Source organism: Callithrix jacchus, chromosome 1 (assembly GCF_049354715.1).
Source record: "Callithrix jacchus isolate 240 chromosome 1, calJac240_pri, whole genome shotgun sequence".
NCBI lineage: Eukaryota > Metazoa > Chordata > Mammalia > Primates > Cebidae > Callithrix > Callithrix jacchus.
This window is the reverse complement of record NC_133502.1, coordinates 92,052,780-92,074,741: the sequence shown is the minus strand read 5'-3', so window position 1 is coordinate 92,074,741 and position 21,962 is coordinate 92,052,780. Positions and strand designations below refer to the sequence as shown.

The window sequence follows — 21,962 nt, the reverse complement described above, 5'->3', positions numbered from 1 at the left end:
TTCTAAGTGAAGAAACTTAACAAAGAAAAAAATGAAGAGAGAAAAGGAGGGAGAGTGAGAAGAAGAAAAAAAAAAAGAGAGAACAAGGAAAAGAAGAATAAGCAGAGCCCTGTCAACCATCCAGCTGAGGATAGGGTAATATGGTGGAATAAACCTGGAGTACCTGAGGGGTTCTATCCTGGCTTTATTGTGCCAGTTGTGGGCTGAGACTCCACAGTTCCCATTCGATGATCACTCACAATTGCATTAATTTACTTAATGTGCTTCATAACAAATTTATGATGCAGACTGTAGAAGACATTTTCTTCTACCATTTAAAACATGTAAATGGAGCCACATAATGCTGATGTGACTTAGCTAACATCTCTGAGTGATTTTTTTTTAATTAGGCGGATCTAGGACTAGAACCCATGATTCAATCCCTTTCCCCAAGATTCTGAACTTTAATCCACTAGTTTTATAATCCTTGAGATAATTCCAGGGATTATAAAGTTGTCTGGCTCATAGAAGACAGTGACCAAAGATCAGAGGTCCTGTATAGTTTATTTCCCAAATGCACACTCTCAGGCAGTGCAGCTGAATGTGTGTATTTTATCTCTTTCAAATTAACCTCAGCTTTTTTTTTTTTTTTTAATACTTACCTCTCTAAGGAAACCTGAAACTCCTCCATTCCATCACTGGCTACTATGACATTACTTAGTGTCAGATGCAGGTAGAAATGGAGTTTTATCAGCAGCATTTACTCTTTCCCCACACCATGCTGCCTCCATGTGGAGAAAATGAAAGGCTGTCACTGATTTGAATGATATGAAATTGCAGAATGTCTTCTGTGTAGTGGATAGAGTGCCTATGTGTTAGGTTGATGTATTCCAAGAGCTAGGAAGCATGCTGGCTCCGGATACTCTTTTATAGGCTATATTAGATGCTGAGGGGCATCCTGTTTTCTAGGCAATGATGACCAACTCCACCCAAAGAACAAGAGAACAGACACCCTGCATGCTGACTGTGCAAAACCACCAGTGGCCAAGGCAGTCATCTCCTGGTAGCAAGGCTGTATTTTTTCAGCTGCCTCTACCTGACAGGCTCACTCAATCTTCCTCCAAGGCACATGCCCTTTTGCCCCAAGGTCCTTTGTCCCTGGGCAAGCCTAAGACCTTAATCTTCTTTGTCTTCTGTGCCCCCCAACTTTGGGGTGAGATAATATGTGTGAAACCCACCCTCTATTCTTTTAGGACCAGGAAGCAGATGGGCCAAAGATGCTTTGGGAGATTGTGCAGCTTGTACTTAGGGAGTTAGCAGAGATGACGTCCAGCCCTTGCTCAGCCAAGCTCTGTACCTAGGCTTCAAGCCACATTCATCTTCTGTTCCCAGCTTTAGGAGGGAAGTTTCTATCTCTCTGAAGAAGCAACATCCTCTTGGTGAGCTATGGGGCTAGAAAGGTGCTCTTTCCAGCTCTCACCAGGGCACCTTCCTGTGACCCTATTCTTGCCTGCTCACTGGCCCAGTCTCCCCAGTACTATTCTCTCTACTGTGTTTCTCTCCCAATCTGGTAGCACGAATTGGAGGCAGCAGCCCTGAATTAGTGATGAAGCACACACCATAATCAGGGTGCAAGTGTTCTCACTTTGTAGATACCCACAGATTTCATGACTGGTTTCCCTTGAGTTCTCTTTCTTGACATGAAGGACAGAATCTCCCTCTACCCTCACTCCTAAGGACTATTCTCATATGAAGGTATGGGTAAGATGGTTTTGTTGAGTCCTATGTGACCCGAAAGGCTACCTCTCTTCCTTTCCAGACTTTTAGTCAGAACGGTTTGGTGGTGGTGGTGGTGATAGTGGGGTCCTCAGAAAGCCCTCTGGGGAATGTGTTTCTCTCCCAATCTGGTAGCTGACTGCTGGAGGTCCCCTGAACTCAGAATGCAGGGTCCTTTGCATTCCCTTTGTTCTTACCTCTGGATTTAGTAGTTGATTCCCAGAAAATGGGACCCCACATGGAGACCCACAGAGTCCCCCATGAAAATATTTCAGAAGGACTTTTAAGCAAAACCATTTGTGATCACATGTGTGCCTCAGATTTTGTTTCTAATTGTTCTCTGTTTTCTTTGCTTCTCTATACAGTACCTCTGGGGTTTGCCATATGGCAGTTTACCTAGGAAAACAGTTCCCAGGGCCGAAGAGGCATCGGCAGCCAACTTTGGTGTGTTGTATGACTTCAATGTAAGTATCTCCACACAACTGTATTGGTGGGAGGATGGATTTTTCCTTAGTTTATTTTATTCTGAAACCCACAGCCTCCTCTCCTGGGTGAGGCTGTTTTAAGAAAGATGCCCCTGCTCCCTTAGGAAAGAAAGATAAATACATATATGTCTCTTTATATAAATGTGACTGAAATTTAGGTCAATGTTAATATGATTATATGGGAATATAGGCTACTGAATAAAGGTGAGCTCAGAGTTTAAAGATTTGAAGCAAATATTCTTATTGCTGACTTTGGAAAAGAATAAAGGAAGAGTTTGAAAATGTGCTCTCTGGAAAATCCTGCTGGATTTCTAGGGAATTAAAACTCTTACACTTCCTATTAAACTCTTCACTTCCTAAACAAGCCTCCTATTTAGTATTACTCAATAGTTAGGACTAAATAAAGCTAAATATTGAGAACTAAGGAATACTAAACTCTAACTTCTAAATAGTACTAAAATTAGTATTACTCCATTGTAGTATGCAAATGAGCATTGCTCTTTGAACTCCCCTAGGAAGAGATTATTACTATTGAAAGGAATTATTCCTGTTCGTTGAAAAACCATTTTAGACTATATAATTCAAGTCTTTGACAACAATGTAATTCCACATATTCTTTTTTTAAGTAGTGACCAGATTAGAAATGTTTGGAAGCATATGGGTGGGAAAATAGCCAGGTAGAAATTGAGGAATTGATAATTCAAGTAATTTTTGGAGGATAGACAATGAGAATAAAATTTTATATAGATTGCAGAATGAAGGAGAGAGAAAACAGAATTCCTGTTTATAGTGTCAATATGAATATCTCACAAACATTTTGATTTCTACTTTTAACCTCCTTAAATTATGAGTTTCCCAAAGAAGAAATCTAGGTCTGCTACACATTTTTAGCCCCTAATCTAGTCCTCATTCAATAGAGGCTAAATGAATCTTGTTGACTGACAATCCTGAGTGAGGGGGAGGATTTGTAGAGCCTGAGATAAGAAGCACAGAACCAGTTTATGTGAGGAGTTCCAGAACATGCAAACCTTGAGAAAGGTTTCCCATCTCTGAGTGAACAAAGCAAGCTATTGAATTAACATAAGGCACAATGATAGTAACAATTCTGTGGCATTTGTAATATTCAATCACTCCTGTCAGTTGGACTTCCCACTTCAATTCAGCATTTTTAACTGAATTATAAACATGCTTAGGTTTTACAAAGATGCATGTGACATGATTCTCGACCTCAGGGTACTTGTGATAATAGAAGAAAGACATGTAGGCAACCAGTATACAAGATGCTGTGCACAAAGTTAGCAAAATTTAAGAAAAGGGAAAAAAGATTCTGGAGACCCTTAGCAAGTGGTTCTTATTTCTTCTGAGGTAAGTGTAGGTTTTACAGAAGAGATGGCCTCTGAGTTGGATTTTACCTCTTATCTTTTATTTCTCTTTTCTATAACTTCTAACTTCTTTCATCTCTTCCTCCTCCCTCCCTTTTTCCTCCCATTATTTCTTTCTCTCACTTTTAAATTTCAAACAAAGCATCACTATGTCCCCTTATCACAGTTTTAATTTCTCATTCTCTTCCTTTGATTAGCAAAATGATAAACTTCCAGTCTGCTTAATAAGAACAAAGACTGAGATCACTGACTTTTTCTGCTTTTTAAGACATAGCAGAGAAAGGAAGAACTAAAAATATGAACAAAAGATCTTTTGATGTTTATATATAGATTTCTGAAGTTTAAGCACGTCTGAATTTCCCATTCAACTGAAACATAAAGTTTTGGGCAAAAATGTCCATTTGAGATTTGAAAGATATTGCCTCAGTTGAGGAAGACAAATAAAAAAGTTGCTGGGAGAGAGTTACTAATGAGTGGACAAGAGGGTCTCAGAGGCAAATTCAGGGGAAAACAGAGGGAGAGGGTTTGGATAATGAGTGTGTTCCCCAAGATTGGATCACTGCTCTTGACAGCCCTCAACAGCTCTCTCATGTCCAGTTTGGTGAAATACTATCTATAGGTCAGTAGGGGAATACAGAAACCAGAGCGTTCCATGATATTTATTTCTAGGCCTGCCTGAAAACAATCCTTAGGCAATGAGAGAATTTTTAAACGTCAAGAAAATATAAGAAAGTCATTACACTGATTTTATTCACTTACAGGCTTATTGCATGCTGATATCAGTCATTAATTTGGCATGCATCATTTCTGGGGTTAGTAGTGATTTTAATAGCTCTTTTTCTCCAATGCCTACATCATGCAGTGAACTGTGATTGGTAAGTAAGGCCCCTCACTTCACAACCCACTTCATGGTGGGTATTTATATCTGAGACTAAGCTCAAGAGTGTTCTCACATATGAAATGGAGAAAATGATAGTATCCACCTCAAAGAGCATTAGTGAGATAATGCATGAAACAGCAGATAGCTCACAGTATGTAGCACACAGTACTGGGTAAGTATTCCTTATCCAAGATGTGTGAGACCAGAAGTGTTTCATATTTTGGATTTTTTCAGACTTTAAAATACTTCTGTATACATAATGAGATATCTTGAAGATGACACTCAAGTCTAAACACAACGTTCCTTTAGTTTCATATACCCCTTGTGTATATGAAAGTAATTTATCCAATATTTTAAGTAACTTTGTTCATGAAACAAAGATTTGATGGTGTTTTGACTGACCTGTCACATGAGGTCAGGTGTGGAATTTTTCACTTGTGGCATCATGTCGGTGCTCAAAACATTTCAGATTTTGGAGCATTTAGGAGTTTAGATTTTTTTTTAAATAGAAATGCTCAATTTCTAAATATTCCTTTTTAAAAGAACCATAACTTGACCAAAAGCAAACAGCTATTAGGAGACTGAATTGGGATGAAGGGCTAGTGGTCTTACACAAGGCCATATAAATGGATAGTGACAAGCTAGTCAAAGGCCTTTTATTATAACAAATAAGTCAATACATAAGTAAGGAAAAGCATTCTGACCTTAAAGAGGAGTTACTGAAAGAGTCATGGAAAGGAAGCGATAGGATTATATAGTTGTTATCCAATTACTCATTGAATATTATTATTTAAAAGAAAATATTACTGCTTTAATTAATTTTATATGATACACAAGTTTTTATGACTTTGGAAGTTTGAAATATTTGTCTTTTTTTTGGCAATGATTATATTCTAAATTTGGCAGGGAAAGATAGGCTGTTTCATGTTAAGGGAGATTGTGCTTTTAAACATTTGTTAGAAGAAGGAATTCCGCCCGTCCTACAATAAGCCAATGATTGAACACATTCTTTATACTAGGGTCAAAATAATTTCACAAGTACATCAATAAGAGAGAGGGCAGAACCTTTAATTATAAAACTGAAGATAACAACAAGAAAAAAATGTATAAAGCTTAATTTAAAATATAGGAGATTTAGTTTCACAGTAAGAATCCAGGAGAATAAAGCCAAGTAGTCGCTAGTAACAAGACATTACGGATTCAAATGAGATGCTGTCTTGGTCAGGACATGGTGTCCTCTGTGGCAGAGGGGAAGAGGCTGCCTGAACACTGATTGTCTTAAGTATCCTGCATAGATGGGAGAGATCAGACACCACAAACAGCCTTGGGCTGTCTCCTTAAGAATGCCCATAGAATGAGCAGAGTTGTCCTTCTTAGCACGTTGGAATTGGACACAATAAGAAAATAATACAAGAAAGGAAAAATAAAATAGCTGAGCTCAAGGACCTGAATATGTTACATCAGGTTAACCAGACCTTACTCAGAAGAGATAACCTAAATTTTTACTTATATTGCTTTTTTTAATTATAGTTTTTGTTAATAATATCAAAATTAATGTTGACTAAGTACTTATGTGGGCAGGCACTGTGCTTAGTGCTATGATATTTCTATTTTTTTATGAATATTATACTCATATATTTATAGTTCTTTATTTTACTTGTATCAGTATCATCAAGAAAATGAAAGGCACAGATATCTTGACAGAGATTATTTAATATAAGAAATTAGTTAAACAAGTATTGGGGGACTAAAAAGGCAAAGGGGGACATTGAGGTAACATAGAAGCAGTAACAGGTAACACAGAACAGTTTTTGCCCCTACTGTTGGGGGAACAAAAGAGGAAGTTGCAGTTATTAGAATCTAGGAGCTTGGAGAAAGGGCCCTGTGTGGCCCCAGGGGGTGTGATGAGATTGGTTTTGAGTGTGCTCAAACAGGTTGGAAATGGAACCAAATACTGTTACCAGAGTAAAGAAGCACTGCTGCAGCCATGCATTCAGGAAAGAGCAAATTCCTTCTCCCCACTTCTGTGTCTAAGCGCCTCCTATTGGAAAAATCTGCAGGGAATACAATCTCAAAGGAGAAAAGTAGCTCCCCAAGTCCTGTCTCTAGCATCACAAAGGATGAGTCTGAAGCTGAAATAGCACAATAACTGGCACATTATTCTATTTATGTTATAACTTAGTCCTTATTCTAGTCTAGTAAGGTAGACATGACCATTCTAATTTACATATGAGGAGACTGAGTTTCAGTAGGATTTCATATTTTCCTCCAAGTTTTGTGGATGGCAATTGGAGAGGCCGGATGCTCATCTGACATCTCTGATTCTGAAGCCTAGGACGAGCTGCCTCTACATACGCTGCCAGGGGCCACTGAAAAGGCTACAGTTTTATACTGGAAATTAACAGAAATAAGAGAATTTCAGAAATAGAAGTGCTCTTTGATATCTTCCATCCTGCATCTTACCTTATAATGTTACAGACATTTTGAGTTGCAGGGTCTTATAGCTGATTAGAGGCTCTTATTCTAGCGTTCTTTTCATGTCCTGTATTCCGTCCGTAATTTTCCTGTTGTAATTTCCAGCAACGTTCTCACTGTCTGTTCCTGGAACATAGACTGACTCCATTTCATGCTATATCTATTTCACAAGGGGAGAAGGAGTTGAAGCAATTGGGTCCCATTTTCATCCCAAATCGGCTTTTCAAATAGAATGAGAGTTTCCATGTTTCTTCTTCCCTGAATTCTTTTTGTATCATTTAAATATACTTATGCTTTATTAAAATAGTTATAAAGGAAAACTATACTGTGAAAATTATTATTAATTTTGCTTTGGTTGGTTAGCAGAATTCTATTTTTAGTTTTCAAACATTTATTTTTGAAATAGACAATAAAAATTGTAGTTCTTTGCTTGATCCTATGAACAATGACTTCATAGAGGTGTCTACTCTGTTTTGTCAAATGGTCTAAGTAGACAACCCAGTATTCCATCTCTCATGGCACCATAGAGGAAACCATTGACTAAATGTTTTTAAACTCCAAAAAAACTCAGAACTCTGACTTTCACAAAGCCCAGGAATGCCAAAACAGGCATCTTTGGGTTTTAAAAAAATGCCATTATTTAAGCTAGAGCCATTATCTAGGCTATCATTATCTACGTAGAGCTCAGGGGTGTGTGTGACCTCAATATGGGAACATTCGGATCCGCTCTCTTGGGTCCAAAGAGGTGGCATATGATGGCTGTGTGTCAAAGGAGATCTGAGCATCACACCCAGCTACAGGAGCAGTTGACCTTGAACAGGCCATACAGAGGTAAGTCATTGAATGTAGAGGCAAGGGAACAGAAGCAGAAATCGATTAAAAGTCTGCACTTACAGAGTAATGTAAGATAAATGCAAGCATGATCTCCTGTGATACAAGATCCTGTTGGATGGAAAGGATCAGAAAACCTTTGGGTTAAGGTGAGGGAGGTTGTGAGGAACTACTAATCTGTATAGTTTCATCCGGAACCTTAAAACCTCTCCATACCCATGAAAGCTCAGTGCTCTGTGACTTAGAATCATGTATCACAACTCATCCAAATTCTCTTTAATTAATAGTAGACAAATACCATACAAAATGTCCAAGATCAGCTAGTCTTCAGGTTTTTCAAAGTCAGAATTTGCCATTTACAAAACACCATATTTTTTACACTTTTTACTGAGTGCATAGTGGTGCATCTTACTGATTGCACAGGAAATCTATGTTATTAAAATAGTAAGAAGCAGAGAGGTTATTATGTATGCTATGAGTCAAATAAGCAGATATTGTGTCATGTAAATTAAGAGAAGTAGAAGAAAGAGTTTAAGTCAGTAGGAAGAGGATGTCTTTGTTTACAAGATACTCAGAGGTACCAGGGTGATATAGAAATGATAAAGAGGAAGAGGCTGTACAGTTTTGATATTCTTGTGAGGAGAAAGAAGGAGAAACTAAAGTGGAATTCGGAAGGAGCTTCAGTTGATATCAGACAGTGAGATCATATGGGTAAAGACTTAAGTTATGAGTAAAGGGAAATAAATGCCTTCTGCTTTTCACCTTGAGAGCATCTTGTGCATTGCTGATGGATAAATGGTATGTCTACTTTGCCTCCCCTTTTCTGTGGATTATCATAGGTGTGGGAGTTGGAAGATATCCTACAAGGGGCAGGAGACTTAACACCCATTATGTCTTAAATAGGTGCATACATTAAATTTTATCCTGATAGCAACTCTTTAAGATGGAATATATCATTCCACCTGATTCCTTCTGCCCTGCCTGCTTCACATCCCATCTTGAGGTCTGTCCTTAAAGGAAACAGGTTAGAGACATTTAATGTTAATAATAAGGAGTTCAGTTCTTTAATCAACATCAACAACTCTTTAAAGTAATAATCTTCCAAAGTAAGGTCGTCTCCTGTGAAAGAGACAACCTCAGTTCTCTTAAGTTCTTTCATCTCTTATTGCACTGGACACATGTAGAGGAGCTATTCTGTGTGTTACACATGCAGAAGATACTGGGGGAGGGATGCGTGTGAAGGATAAAGGAGATAGAGAGCAAGAGTAGGAGAGAAGAGCCTTAGTTGGTAATGCAGACCCTATACCTGTGAAAGGAGAGCGGTAATGAAGGATTTAGGAAGAGTCTTAGATTGCAGCACACTTCTGAAAGAGACTTGGCTAGACCAGTGGTGAGTCTCTAAACTAAGTATGTCCATTAGAGAAATTCCATATTGCATATTGGTTAGCAATAACTCAGCTCTATATTTCCAAACATGCTCAGTCATTATCTAGGTAGAGGTTGGGGTGTGTGTGACATCAATATGAAAACCGTTTGGTCCACTCTGGTGGATCCAAGGAGGTGGCATCTGGAGGCTGTCTTTCAAAGGAGAGCTGAGCCTCACACCCAGCTGCTACCTTGAAAATGTGACTGGGCTCCTCCCCTTTAGATCATAGCTGTTCATATTGCTGTTGTTGCTGTTATATAGTTTCAATAGGTTTCAAATGCAGCCAGAATTACCTGTTTCCCACAACCATTGTCTGGGCCTACCTCAGTGCTGCGTCAGCAGAGACTGAACTCCTGGATCATGAATGCTTCTTTGGTGGCATGACCCCAAGTGAGACTGCTAAGCCTCTTGTGGACAAACTCAGATGTATAAATTTTCAAATCCACCTAGAGATATGTCTCTTTCCTTAGGAGCAGAGATTGTAACATTGGAGCGGGTGAGGATCTTCTGATCTGTGGATGTAGTGAGATTCCTCCAATGGCTTTGCTGAGCAGGGCAGGGTGCTGCTCAGACACATGATGCTAGGATTGGCAGTATCTAAGGACTCTCTATCCCTTATTTGCTTCACTTCCTCAATGTCCAGTGCAGGTCTCGGTTCAACAGGCTCATTTAGTGTGGTTAAAAGAAGAGGCATCTCCTATTCTATTTTAGGTCCTAGATTACTTCTTTTGCTTTGTAAGCGTCTTAATTTGCTACTTGTGGGTGACTTCATGACACAGTTCTAAGTTGTGATGAGAGAGATTCCTGGGTCTGCTTTTAGCTTCCTTGATATTTTAAACTTGGGGAACTGATTTCTTAAGGTCTGAAGTCCCTACTGATGCTTTTTTTTTTTTTTTTGACTTTAGCAACAAAGTCTAGTTTTCATCACCTCCCTCAGGCTACACTTGGCCAAACAAATGGTGAGATTTCTTTCTGCAAATATTTGGGATGCATGATGCATGTGATCCTAATGCTATGCTTATGATATGAAAATGGCGTTCCTTCTTTGAATGTGACCACAGAAATGAGTCTTCTATTCATTAACACAGTAAACAGTTGTTGAGCATTTGCCAGGTGCCAGGTATTAAGAAAAGGTGAGCAAAACCCAAGGTCTCTGTCGTCAGGAACATAAAATCCAGGGGAGCAGTCGAATAATCACAAAAATAAATCCAATTGTAACTGTGCCAAGTGCTATGAAGGAAAGCTATATAGTGTTAGGAGAACTTATAGTAGGCAACCTGATGTAGTTTAGGAGCTAAGGGAAGGGGACAAAGAATAGAATTTTTTTTTTTTTTTTTCCTGAGAAGTCAATGTTCAAATTGGGCTCTAAAGTCTCAGGACAACCTCTGAATTTGAAAGAAAGGAGAGGCATTCTCAGCAGTAAGAGCATCAAGTACAGAGATGCTGTGATGAAAAAGAGGTGGCCTTATTCAAGGGACTGAGTAAAATGAGTGCTCAGAATGTGAAGGGAGATCAGAACACAAGGCATTGGAGAGACTGGACGGAACCAAAGCATGTGGGATCCTCTAAAATCTAGACTGCGCTAATTATTTTTTTTTATCTCAGAGAAATTAAAAGTAATTTAAGTTGGGGGGGTAGGTGGGTGGTGACATATCAGATTTGGATTTTGAAGTAATCAACAGATTGTAGAAGGACAAGATGAGTTTGAGCAGATCAAGAAAGAGTCTTTCGATATGACTAGGTTAGAGACTAAGGTGGAAAGATCTAAATTTACCTGTCAGGAATTTTCTCTATCTAAATATTGGCTGCCAAGCTAATAGATTAAAGGCTGAGCCATTGAGTTAGGTTAGAACTTCACAATGCATTAAATTATAGTCAATAATTTAAACAGCACCAAATCATAAATCTAGTACCTCTGCTATGACAAGTAGATTGTGTAAATCTACAAACATTTGAAAGCAATTCAGTAGAAATTCTGTCATCTGTGCTAGCTTTGTATGTCTCCAGTAGACATCATTTGTCTGTAAACTGGCCTTGAAATTAATTACATTCACTGATCTTAAATATTTTAAGTAAAATATATGCTGCTTGTATGGAATTAAAAATTTCTGAACGAAATTCATTTTTTCCAAGTAGTTGCAATATATTCTTTACATTTTAAATTTTTATTTGTTAAAAAAAATTTTTTTTAGTATATAATACTGAGGTAGCTCCCAGTATAGGCTGTGTCCAGATGACCACACACATCTCGTTTCATGTATGGATTCACAAAGCTTCACTCTGAATAATTTTATAGAACCAAGGGCAAATTTATAACTCCAGAAGTCAATCAGCCAACAATATACTTTTAATTTCCTCCTTGCAAAATGAAAGAAGACAACGTTTTTTTCTCTGTGGAAAGAAATTATACATAAAAGCTCACTTTATAGCACTGAGATGATCTCATTTTGTAAGAGTTTTGTGCAATTAGACAGTAGAAAAAATTAAAGAGTTTTTCCAGCTTCATTGTTTCTCAGGCACTTCTTCGGTGTTTTGATTCATTAAATCCCATCATAAGATTATTATTGTCATGTTACTGTCTTGGATGGTTTACTCTATTTTATTAAAACGAGTAGCAGAAAGCAGAACAACAAAAAAATTGGTGTACATGACAATCTAAAGAAACTTATTCTAACTGAGGATTGCTAATGATAACCAGAAGCAATTTTTTTGTTGTTCATTCAGTCATGCCACAAATATAAATAGAATGTCAGATATTAGGAATACAAAGAGAACTAACATATATTCCCTGCCCACAGGGACATTATAATCTGATTGGAAATGCAAACAAACAACTGCCATGCAAAATGACAATCTGAAGCTGATGGACATGTATCACAGGCACATGGGGACATAATGGAATAAAGGTTCAGTGTCGGGGTTTACTGGAGTTCAGATACTGGACTCTTGAGATAGCCCAGTAAACAGTAACTCTATTTCCCATGTGAGTTCTGAATAATTTGTTTTTTAAAAAAAGGCAGATGGGCAAAAAAATCCACATTCATTATTAATAGAAATCAAATTGGAGGAACAATCTGGAATTCTTAGCCAAATGGTCTTGCTGATTTGGAACCCCACTTTACCTCGAGGGCAACTTATTTCCTACAGGAAGAAAGATATGTTTAGGCTGGGCCTGCCCAGTTAATTCATTCGTGATTTACCAAGAGAAATCACTATACCTCTCCTGGGGTGAAGGGAGTATAGGGACAGAGAAAGACTGAGTATTGCATAGAGTGAAGCTCCGTGCATCTGAAGGAAATGCTGGGAGAAAGGAAGGGACATTCATTACCCGTATCCCAACTGGCTCTGGCTGAGAAGCCAGTAAAGGCCTTACAGGTATCTGGAACCAGTTTTAAAGAAAGAGCAGAAACAGACCAGGCTCTAGAATGGGGCAGGCAATTGGGAAGCATATTCCAAGAGAGAGATCAGCTTGCACAAAGGCATGGAGGCATGAGATGGTGCTGTGCTCTCAAAACTCACGAGTGATTCAGCAAAGTTTATACATAGGGAGAGAGGAAAGTGGTAAGAGGTGAGCCTGTCATACTGAAAAAACAATTCAGAAAAGGGCCTGATCAGGGAGAACAATTTCATTATGCTCAAGTCAGACTTTATCCTATAGGTGGTGGAACGCACCTGAGATAGGAGGAAGGAGCAGGCTTGGGAACTTTGTTGAATGTGCTGCGTTCATGCTTCTTATGAGACATGCAAGTGGAGTGAGATGTGTTGACATTGGGCCTAGTGTCTAGAATTCCCAATGTTAGTGTCAGGTCATGTCACTAAAGGCAAATGGAACTACTTTCTGTAGAAGCCAGAAGAGTAAAAATGTAGTGTAGCATAATGACAAAAACTAGGCATGAGATTCCAACAAACCTGGGTTTGAATCCTGCCACTTACTGCCTATGACATGTTAGACAATCATCCTGAACCTTTTAGTTGCCATGTATAAACTAGCAGTATTAATACCTACCTACCAGGCTTGTCTAAAACATACATGAGATTATGTGTGTAAAGTATTAGCACAGTCCATCTACACATGGTAGATGCTTAATACATGCTTCTTTAAATGCCTATTCAGGATACTTAGCTCATGAAAATGCCCATTTGTTGGAGGGACAAAGAAACAGAGGGAAGGAACTTGTATCCATAGCAAGAAAGTGGAAGTGGGGCAGCAGCCATGTCCCCTGTTTAGGCAGGAGGCAGGGGATCGAGAGTGCCAATACGAGGATGGAAGGATGGACACCCAAAGGAACTGCTTTCTTCACAGCTGCTTGAAAGGAAGGGGTCACTGTCTACAGTCCTTAACATGACTTGATTCCCTCTACTGAAAATTGGATCTGCCTAGGCTCAGCTCAGTTTCCTCTTTGTAATCTACTCTATCCCTATTAAGAACCATAGAACATCTGTTTTATGCCTCTGGATCTGGGTTGGAGCAAAAGGAAAAGAAAATAACTCAGAGATGAGCAACGCATTAGGCAGAAACCTAATGGGTCTGGCTGGAAGGAGGAGTGTGACCATGCGCTGGTCTCAGCACACAGCCCATAAGGGCTGGGCGGCTGCTGTTCTTGTGACATTAGTTGAGGTTTGTTCTGGGCGTAATTCGCCTTTTCACTTCTTGTTCCACTCCTGTGTTGTGTCCTACTCTATGAAATGTTGAGTGCTAGTCCTTGTCTTTCATCCACACTTGAAACCTTCATTCATAGTAAGGTATAAATAACCAGCAACAACTCAGAGAAAAGTAAAAATACACCCAGATTTGACTATTGCAATGTCACTTCCCCTCACGTACCCTCAGCAGATTTGCTTCAAAGATTGTATCGTCTTTTCCTACCAGTTTTACCTCATACATTCTGGCAGCTATTAAAAATTAAAAAGAGTTAATAAGAATGAACAAGTTCATTGACCATCCTGGGCATAGAGTGTTGTCTTTCATGGTGAACATTTATTTATAATTATGAGATACACCAAAGGGGTGCAGTTCTAGTATAATTTCAGGCAACAAATACTTTTATGAAGGAGAGCCTTTTGGGGACCTCTATAATCCTGTCTCCTAATCCATCTATGTATATATTAGGCAAATAGTAAGTTCTCAATAAATGTTAGTTAGAAAAGTAAATGCATGAATTGAGTCCTGGTAATCATAATAAAAACATTCCTTCTTATGGAAATATGTTGGTGATTATGGATTAGACCAGCTGCAGCATTCAAACAGAAATTAGAGTCTTAATGGACAATACACCAGCATGGAACCCCAGAGTTGGACAGAAATTTTCTGTGCTCATTGGAAACTTGGCTCTGACTCTGGTTTCTCTGTCACAGATTTTGGGGAGGGAGAGTGCTCCCACAGGGAAAGCAGCACGAGCTGACATGGAAAATGAATAGAACCTTAGCTGGGCTAGGAGTCATTGCTATTTTAGTCACTTCCAGATATCTGCTGCTATAGTTTTAGGGGCGGGGAAAGATGAGTGGAGTGTGGCATGCCACTGGGTAAAAGATGAGGAGCGTTCTCCTTCGAAGCCTCTCAAGTTGTATTTAAAGCCACCCCTCAATATGCTACAGAGATGGATTGGATAAAGCCTTTAAAAACTGTGCTCTTCTATTCACAATAGCAAAGACTTGGAACCAACCCAAATGCCCATCAATGAGAGACCCGATAAAGAAAATGTGGCGGCAGGGCGCGGTGGCTCAAGCCTGTAATCCCAGCACTTTGGGAGGCCGAGATGGGTGGATCACGAGGTTGAGAGATTGAGACCATCCTGGTCAACATGGTGAAACCCCGTCTCTACTAAAAATAAAAATAAAAAAAAATTAGCTGGGCACGGTGGTGCATGCCTGTAATCCCAGCTACTCGGGAGGCTGAGGCAGGAGAATTGCCTGAACCCAGGAGGTGGAGGTTGCGGTGAGCCGAGATCACGCCATTGCACTCCAGCCTGGGTAACAAGAGTGAAACTCCCTCTCAAAAAAAAAAAAAAAGAAAAAGAAAATGTGGCACATATACACTGTGGAATATTATCCCTGCCAGGGGGTTGGGGGCTAAGGGAGGGATAGCATTAGGAGAAATACCTAATGTAGATGACTGGTTGATGGACACAGCAAACCACCATGGACATGTATACCACCTGTGTATCAAACCTGCACCTTCTGCACATGTATCCCAGAACTTAAAGTATAATAATAATTTTAAAAATTAATTAATTAAAATATAAAAACTGTTCTTTTTATAATATTCATTCATTTACAGACTTGACTGCATATGTATCAAATAGGCAAACTGCAGGAAACTTTGCGAACTAATCATGACTCTGCCTGCCTCAGCCAGAAAAATAAAACAAAACAAAACCAGAACCATTCTTGGGCTTTGGTTGTGATCTAATATTTATGAAATGCCAGTCATTGAACATATGTTGAATGGTACATATGTCAGATGAGCTGGCTGCGCCCAGTAGCTATTGTGCTAACCTAACAAGCTCACCAGATGCTTGTTATATACCTACTTTCTCCTTTTATGTTATTTTTTGGTGTGTCTTTTAATCCCAGTATTATCATGATGAATTAGATGAAAGATACCAGGTGGAGGTGACTCCCTCTGAAATATTCTTAAAAGGGATGTCTGGGGTTCTTTTAAAGAGGCTCTGGCACCACCAGGGACCAATGTAGGGGTATAGACCAAAGTCCATGCTGGGTTCATAGAGTTTCTTGTTTTTTCTTTCACTGAGAAGGTATGACACTAGCATGATATAACTCTTGCTACATAAAGAAAGCATGGGAGAGGCAGTATAGTACAGTGGTTAAGCATATAGGATTTGAATTAGACTCAGTTCAAGCTCATACACTGTCGCTCATTAGTTATGTGAACTTGGACAAATTACTTAACCTCTCTAAGGCTCAGTTTCTTCATCTGTAAAATAGGTATTGTGATAGTAGCTATTGAATTTTTGTGTGTGCAGGAGAGGGGAAATTATGGTAAATAATAATTTCTCCCTTGTTCAACAAGATTGTGAACTAACCAGAAATATAACAAAGGGTAAGACCAGTGGAGGTCAGCATGCCGCCTTTATTATTGTTAAAGCTGACATTAAACAATGTAGTGTCTTTATGGACAAGGGAACTTCACAGCCAGACCTCTCTGCCAGGACAGGCCTCTCCTTGCAGGGCAGAGCACAGCATGTGCCCTCTCAAGAGGAGGAAGAGATGTCCACATTTCTCCATCCATGCTCTACTGTCAAATCAGTCTCTTTTTCCCTAGGCTAGAGTGAGGGTGGCTGGGAGTGTTACGTTAGTAAGTCTTCACATGGAAGGAATCATTAAGAGTGGGGGATATGATCACCCTAGTAGCAGCAACTTCATAGTGTTCTCCTGAGGATTCTGTGAGATAAAGTATTTGGCAAGTGCTAAATGTTAACAAAATGTATACAGTAATGTTATATATCATGGAAACCATTATCACTGAGTGTCAGGCCTGTGGCGAAGAAATAGGGTAATGAAAAACAGAGACATTTGGAAAATGATGTGTTGTCCCATCAGGGGTAAATAAGCAGTTCAGGTTATAACCTTTAAATCAGACAAGAGACCAAGTGTCTACTTAGCACGTTCTATTATTGTCACCCTGGGACAGAAGAACCAACAAGAAAGTTTAAGACATGATAGAAGGAGATTGGATTTAACCACACATGAGAAGAAGCAGAGATCATAACTAGATGAATGTGAAACAAGAAGATGTCGTGCAACTGGGAGCTGGAAAATCCTGCCAGGCATATTCTCCTAGGATGAAGCTTTCCAGGTCTTGGGGAGTTGGTCAATCCATGTCTCATCTTAAACATGAGATTTGCTCACCGGCTCCCTCTGCTTGAGGTTTCTACTAGTTGCTTATCCCCAGATATTTTGGGTTGCATCCTAGTCAGGGTTCTCCAGATAAATATAACCAGTAGAAATTATGTATACACACATACACACGATTTATTATATCAATCTAGTATTTATATAATAAATTTATATTTATCACTAATTTATTATTACTTACATTTATTATATAAATCTTGATGGATATGTAATTTTTTTTTTGAGACAGGGTCTCACTCTGTCACCCAGGCTGGAGTGCAGTGGTTTGATCTCAGCTCACGGCAACCTCCATCTCCTGAGTTCAAGCTTGGGATTCTCCTGCCTTAGCCTTCCAAGTAGCTGGGACTACAGGAGTGAACCACCACACCTGGCTAATTTTTGTATTTTTGGTAGAGCTAGGGTTTTGCCATGTTGGCCAGGCTGGTCCTGAACTCCTGATCTCAAGTGATCCTCCCACCTCGGCCTCCCAAAGTGTTGAGATTACAGGCATGAGCTACTGCACCTGGCCAATATATGTAATTTATAAGTTAATATAAATAATAGATTTATTATAGATATAAGAAGAGATTCATTTTAAGGAATTGGCTCACACAATCATGGAGGCTGAGAAATCTTCTAATCTGTCATGTGCAAGCTGGAGACCCAGAGAAGCCAGTGCTGTAATTCAGTCTGAATCCAAAGGGCTGAGAACCAGGGGAGCCAATGGTATGAATCCCACTCTAAGGGCAGGAGTATATGAGATGAGATGTCCCAAGCAGTGAGTGAGGCAGGAGAAAAGGGAGCAAATCCCTCCTTCCTCCTTTTGTTCTTCCTCTTTTTGTCCTCAGTGGATTAAATGATGTCCCACCATGTTAGGGAGGGCAATCTACTTGACTGAGTCCACCTATTTAACTACCCATCTTATCCAGGACAGCCTCCCAGACACACCCAGTAACAGTGTTTAATCTGGACACCCCATGGCCCACTCAAATTGACACATAAATTAAACATCGCAAGTTGGATTATTTTTTCTTAAACTGAAAAATGCAGATAAGGCTGAGAACTTTGGTATTCATCTATGATTCATTCCATGCAGTCCCGAGTTAAGCACACAAGCTCCTCTGAGATTATTTGGAGATTTTATTTTGTTGTAGTTCTTACAGAGTACAGTATTTAAAAATAAATTTGCCCCAAATTTTGAAAGCAGTCATTTTTTTCAGATCTCCATTGGCTTCTGATTTGAGTTAGCATGATCTTTGTTTAAGGCAGTTTTCTAATTTTCTCTTAATTCTTCCTTTAGGAATTAGCATCCACAACACTTCTTCTTTCTTTTCCACACCTCCACTCTCCCTCACTTCTCTTCCCTTCTTCAGCTGTGGGTGTCAAAGTCCTGGGGTGGGCATAAATGATGTTAAGGGCAACCAATCAGGTTTTCTAAGATTCAGGGTTGACTCCCCTGATCTCCAGAGGAATCCCCACATTGACGAGTTACTATCTTCTCATTTCACAAAACGTAGTTATTGTCAGAGAGAAGTAAGTGAGGAGCTGGGAGTGGATAGCTATAGTGATACAGTAAGAATGCTTCAATGCTGAGAGTGAAAAACAGTGGATGTGAAGAAGAACAAAAGGTGCATATTATAAAGGAGGCACCATCAGAATATGCCAATGTAATGCATAGGTAAATATGCTTGTTATAGGGGAATGCTGTAATGGTCTTGATGCAGGGAAAGTTGTGCAGATGAGTTCCAATGTCATCTCACCCACTCCTTTATTTTGTGAAGTGAGCTGAGACACAACCTCTGTGGTTTAAGAAGAACTGATCTAATTATGGTCAGGTGATTGGAAATGGAAATCTGCCACAGCACTTTGAGGAAGCATTTGTCAGATCCCCTTCCCCCAATATTAAGCAAGCTCTTAAAATTATAAATCTAATGATACCACGAAGTGTATTTTGATGTGGAAATCAAAGGGCATTTCATGATAATGGCTCCACAGCCAAGCAAGCCCATATTTGCTGAAAAATTTTGTCTGTTTAGAAGTCACTGGATTCCAAATAAACCAAAAAGCTGCCAATCAACATGGCAGCTGAAACAATCACTTTATGGAGTAAAACAATAGGGCTCATGTCAGAGCTGTGACCCAGATTTGAAAATTAATGTCATTTTGTTATTCCTCTTAAGAGCTGATCTTTTCCTTTGAGTTGCTCTTCACAGCTTCTGCTAAGTGGCTTTGTTGTTGGATTTCAGGGTTTGGCGCAATATTCCGTTCTCTTTTATGGCTATTATGACAATAAACGAACGATTGGATGGATGAATTTCAGGTTGCCGCTCTCCTATTTTCTAGTGGGGATTATGTGCATTGGATACAGCTTTCTGGTTGTCCTCAAAGCGTAAGTTTCATTTGTCTTTTGGGAAGCAAATAATGACTTCTGGAATCAAATGGAGGGATTAATTTGGGGATTGGATATAATTTTGTTGCTATTTTATGTCTAAAGGAAACAGAGTCTATAAGAGATGAAATATAGTTTTAATACCAACACTAATGTTAGACTATTATATCTTCTAAAGAATTGAACATAAACACAGGCCTTGAGTCATCTCATGGGGTCAGACCAATGCTTGCATGCCTATCTTATGTTTAAACATAATTTTCAGATGTGCATTTTTGTACTTGAAGGTGTGAATTAATGTTGCTGGCAAGACAGGGGAATCAGCTCAATAGGCAGAATCTATTGTTCTCTGCTCATTTTTATAAAACCAGAATAATCACCCATCCAAAAATTTTTAGCTGTGTAAGACAGCAAAAATGAATGATCCCCAATGAAACCATCACAATCAACTGTATAATCATGGTTTGTCTTGGGAAAGGATTATTAGAGTATGGGGAGGAATTTCACTAGAGAACTGATATTACTGCAGTTCATTTTTGCCCCTGCCTAGAATATATTTTTAATACTCCACTTAAAGACTGCAGAAGCCTAGCAGAGTTATTTGGGTTTATATATTTAAAAAATGACCCATTAGCCATTTTTTTTTAACTAGTTTATGAGGAGAGTTGAAACATCTCAAGTAAGGTCTCCATTCTTTTATTTGACTATGCACAAGGTGAATGAGCTTTTTGCCTCATTGGGAAGGGCCCTCCACCTGAGGGTGTTTGAGGGAGAAACTGCACAGTCACCCTAAGCAGGAGCTCTCTGAAGCAGTCTGTGACATACTTTGTGTCCTAAACCTGCCTCACTTACTGGTTCCTCCTGAGAAAACTGCCATATTTAGTTTTTAAGCTCTTTCAAGACATGAGTACACATTAGTTATTCCTGTTGGATAGATGTCAAAATTAGGGCTAAGCCGAGTTCGAGGATATGACTAAGTTCAAATACTCAGTAACTTGCAGAACTGAGCCTTGAATACCTTCCTTTAATTCCAACACTTAGTTTTTCTAATTTCTAATGTGGATGCATCTATACTGATGATAACGATCATCAATATAGATTGATGTCTCTGTCTTACCCTGGGTAGCCTTTTTATTTTTAAAAATTCTTTATTAAAATAGTTCCTTATCTGTTGTCAAATTCCCTTAAAGTTTTATGGCCTTGATATGGCTCAGGTGACCAAATGCTTTGTTAAAGAAAAAAATTAAACCTGTCAAAACCAAGTTCTTGTTCTATTAGACTCTTGCATATTCCAAGATATATCATGGCCAGCTTCACACACACCATTTCTAAATCAGTGAAACTTAATTTTCTCCCTCCTACTTAGATCATCAGTGCCTTTGGCCATTTCCTTTTTACGTCTTTGGTACATGTTTACCCAGACAGCTGTGATCTACCTGATACTTTTCCTAAATGTCTTCCATGTCTCTTGACAGCCTTAATTTCTTAACATTGAAATTGTTTTTTTTTGCCTCCTCACATTCCCATCCCCAATTAATTTCTTTTCTTTGTCGAAGGAATTTCTCCTTATCTATTTAGTAGAAAGCAGAGTCCCTCATAGACCCATCTAATATTTTACTTCTCAGAGATATTTTCATTAAAGATCATAATGTTTGATGTTTGTAATGATGAATTTCAGACCCTAGAGAAGGTTATGTAAGGGTAAGTGGACCTAGCCTACAGGGCATAATATTCTGGCAAATCCCACAAAGCACACAATTATCTCATCTTCCTCAAACTATAGTTGACCTTGTTTCAAAAATGCTTGGAGCAGAAAAGCAATAAGTTATGAAAGACATAAAGTCACCACCTTTTGTTTTTTATTACTGCTCTGTGCACTGCATCTAGATTATAAACCTCAACATGAAAAACTTCTCTTGTAAGCATGGACTAATAGGATAGTAGTAGATCACAATGAATGTCAGCTATTTACAAAGTGAGGTGATATTGTCAAAACCTATTTTAATGACAAAGACAGAACTAATAGTAACAGCATAACTAGCATATGTGGTATGCATTTATTGTATGTATTCCGCCATGCAAAAAAGCAATTTATGCCATATGTATTTATTTGGTGAGGCATTTTCCAGTGCTAAGTTTACTTCTAAAATGACAATTCATGTATTCATTCATTTAATTACTATTTGTGAAGCACCTAGCATGGGTAATCTAAGAGAACTATCCAGTACCTGGGTATTTCATGGCAAGCAAAATAAAGTCCTTGCCCCTGTGGTGCTCAATTGGGGAAATATTGCAAACAAAGAAATGACCAGTGGTTTTGGTCATTATAGTATAATTTCATATTTTTGCGATCCTCTGCAGTCAAATATTTGCTATACTTTCTTCATGCTCAAGAATTTTAAATAGGCGAGAAGAGCAAAGATGGCTACCAGATGCAACCAGGAAGAGCTTCTCCCACTGAGAAACCAGACTATTAATAAGATTG

General features: G+C 38.9%; 1 protein-coding gene across 1 annotated transcript in view; it reads left to right on the top strand.

Annotated features, from left to right (window-relative positions):
• Window positions 1-21,962, top strand: part of TMC1 (transmembrane channel like 1) — a 135,876-nt gene that overhangs the window by 59,954 nt on the left and 53,960 nt on the right. The window contains exons 6-7 of the mRNA XM_035302443.3: window positions 2,121-2,219; window positions 19,335-19,477. Coding sequence (XP_035158334.3) covers window positions 2,121-2,219; window positions 19,335-19,477 — 242 coding nt within the window. The remainder of the gene's footprint in view (window positions 1-2,120; window positions 2,220-19,334; window positions 19,478-21,962) is intronic.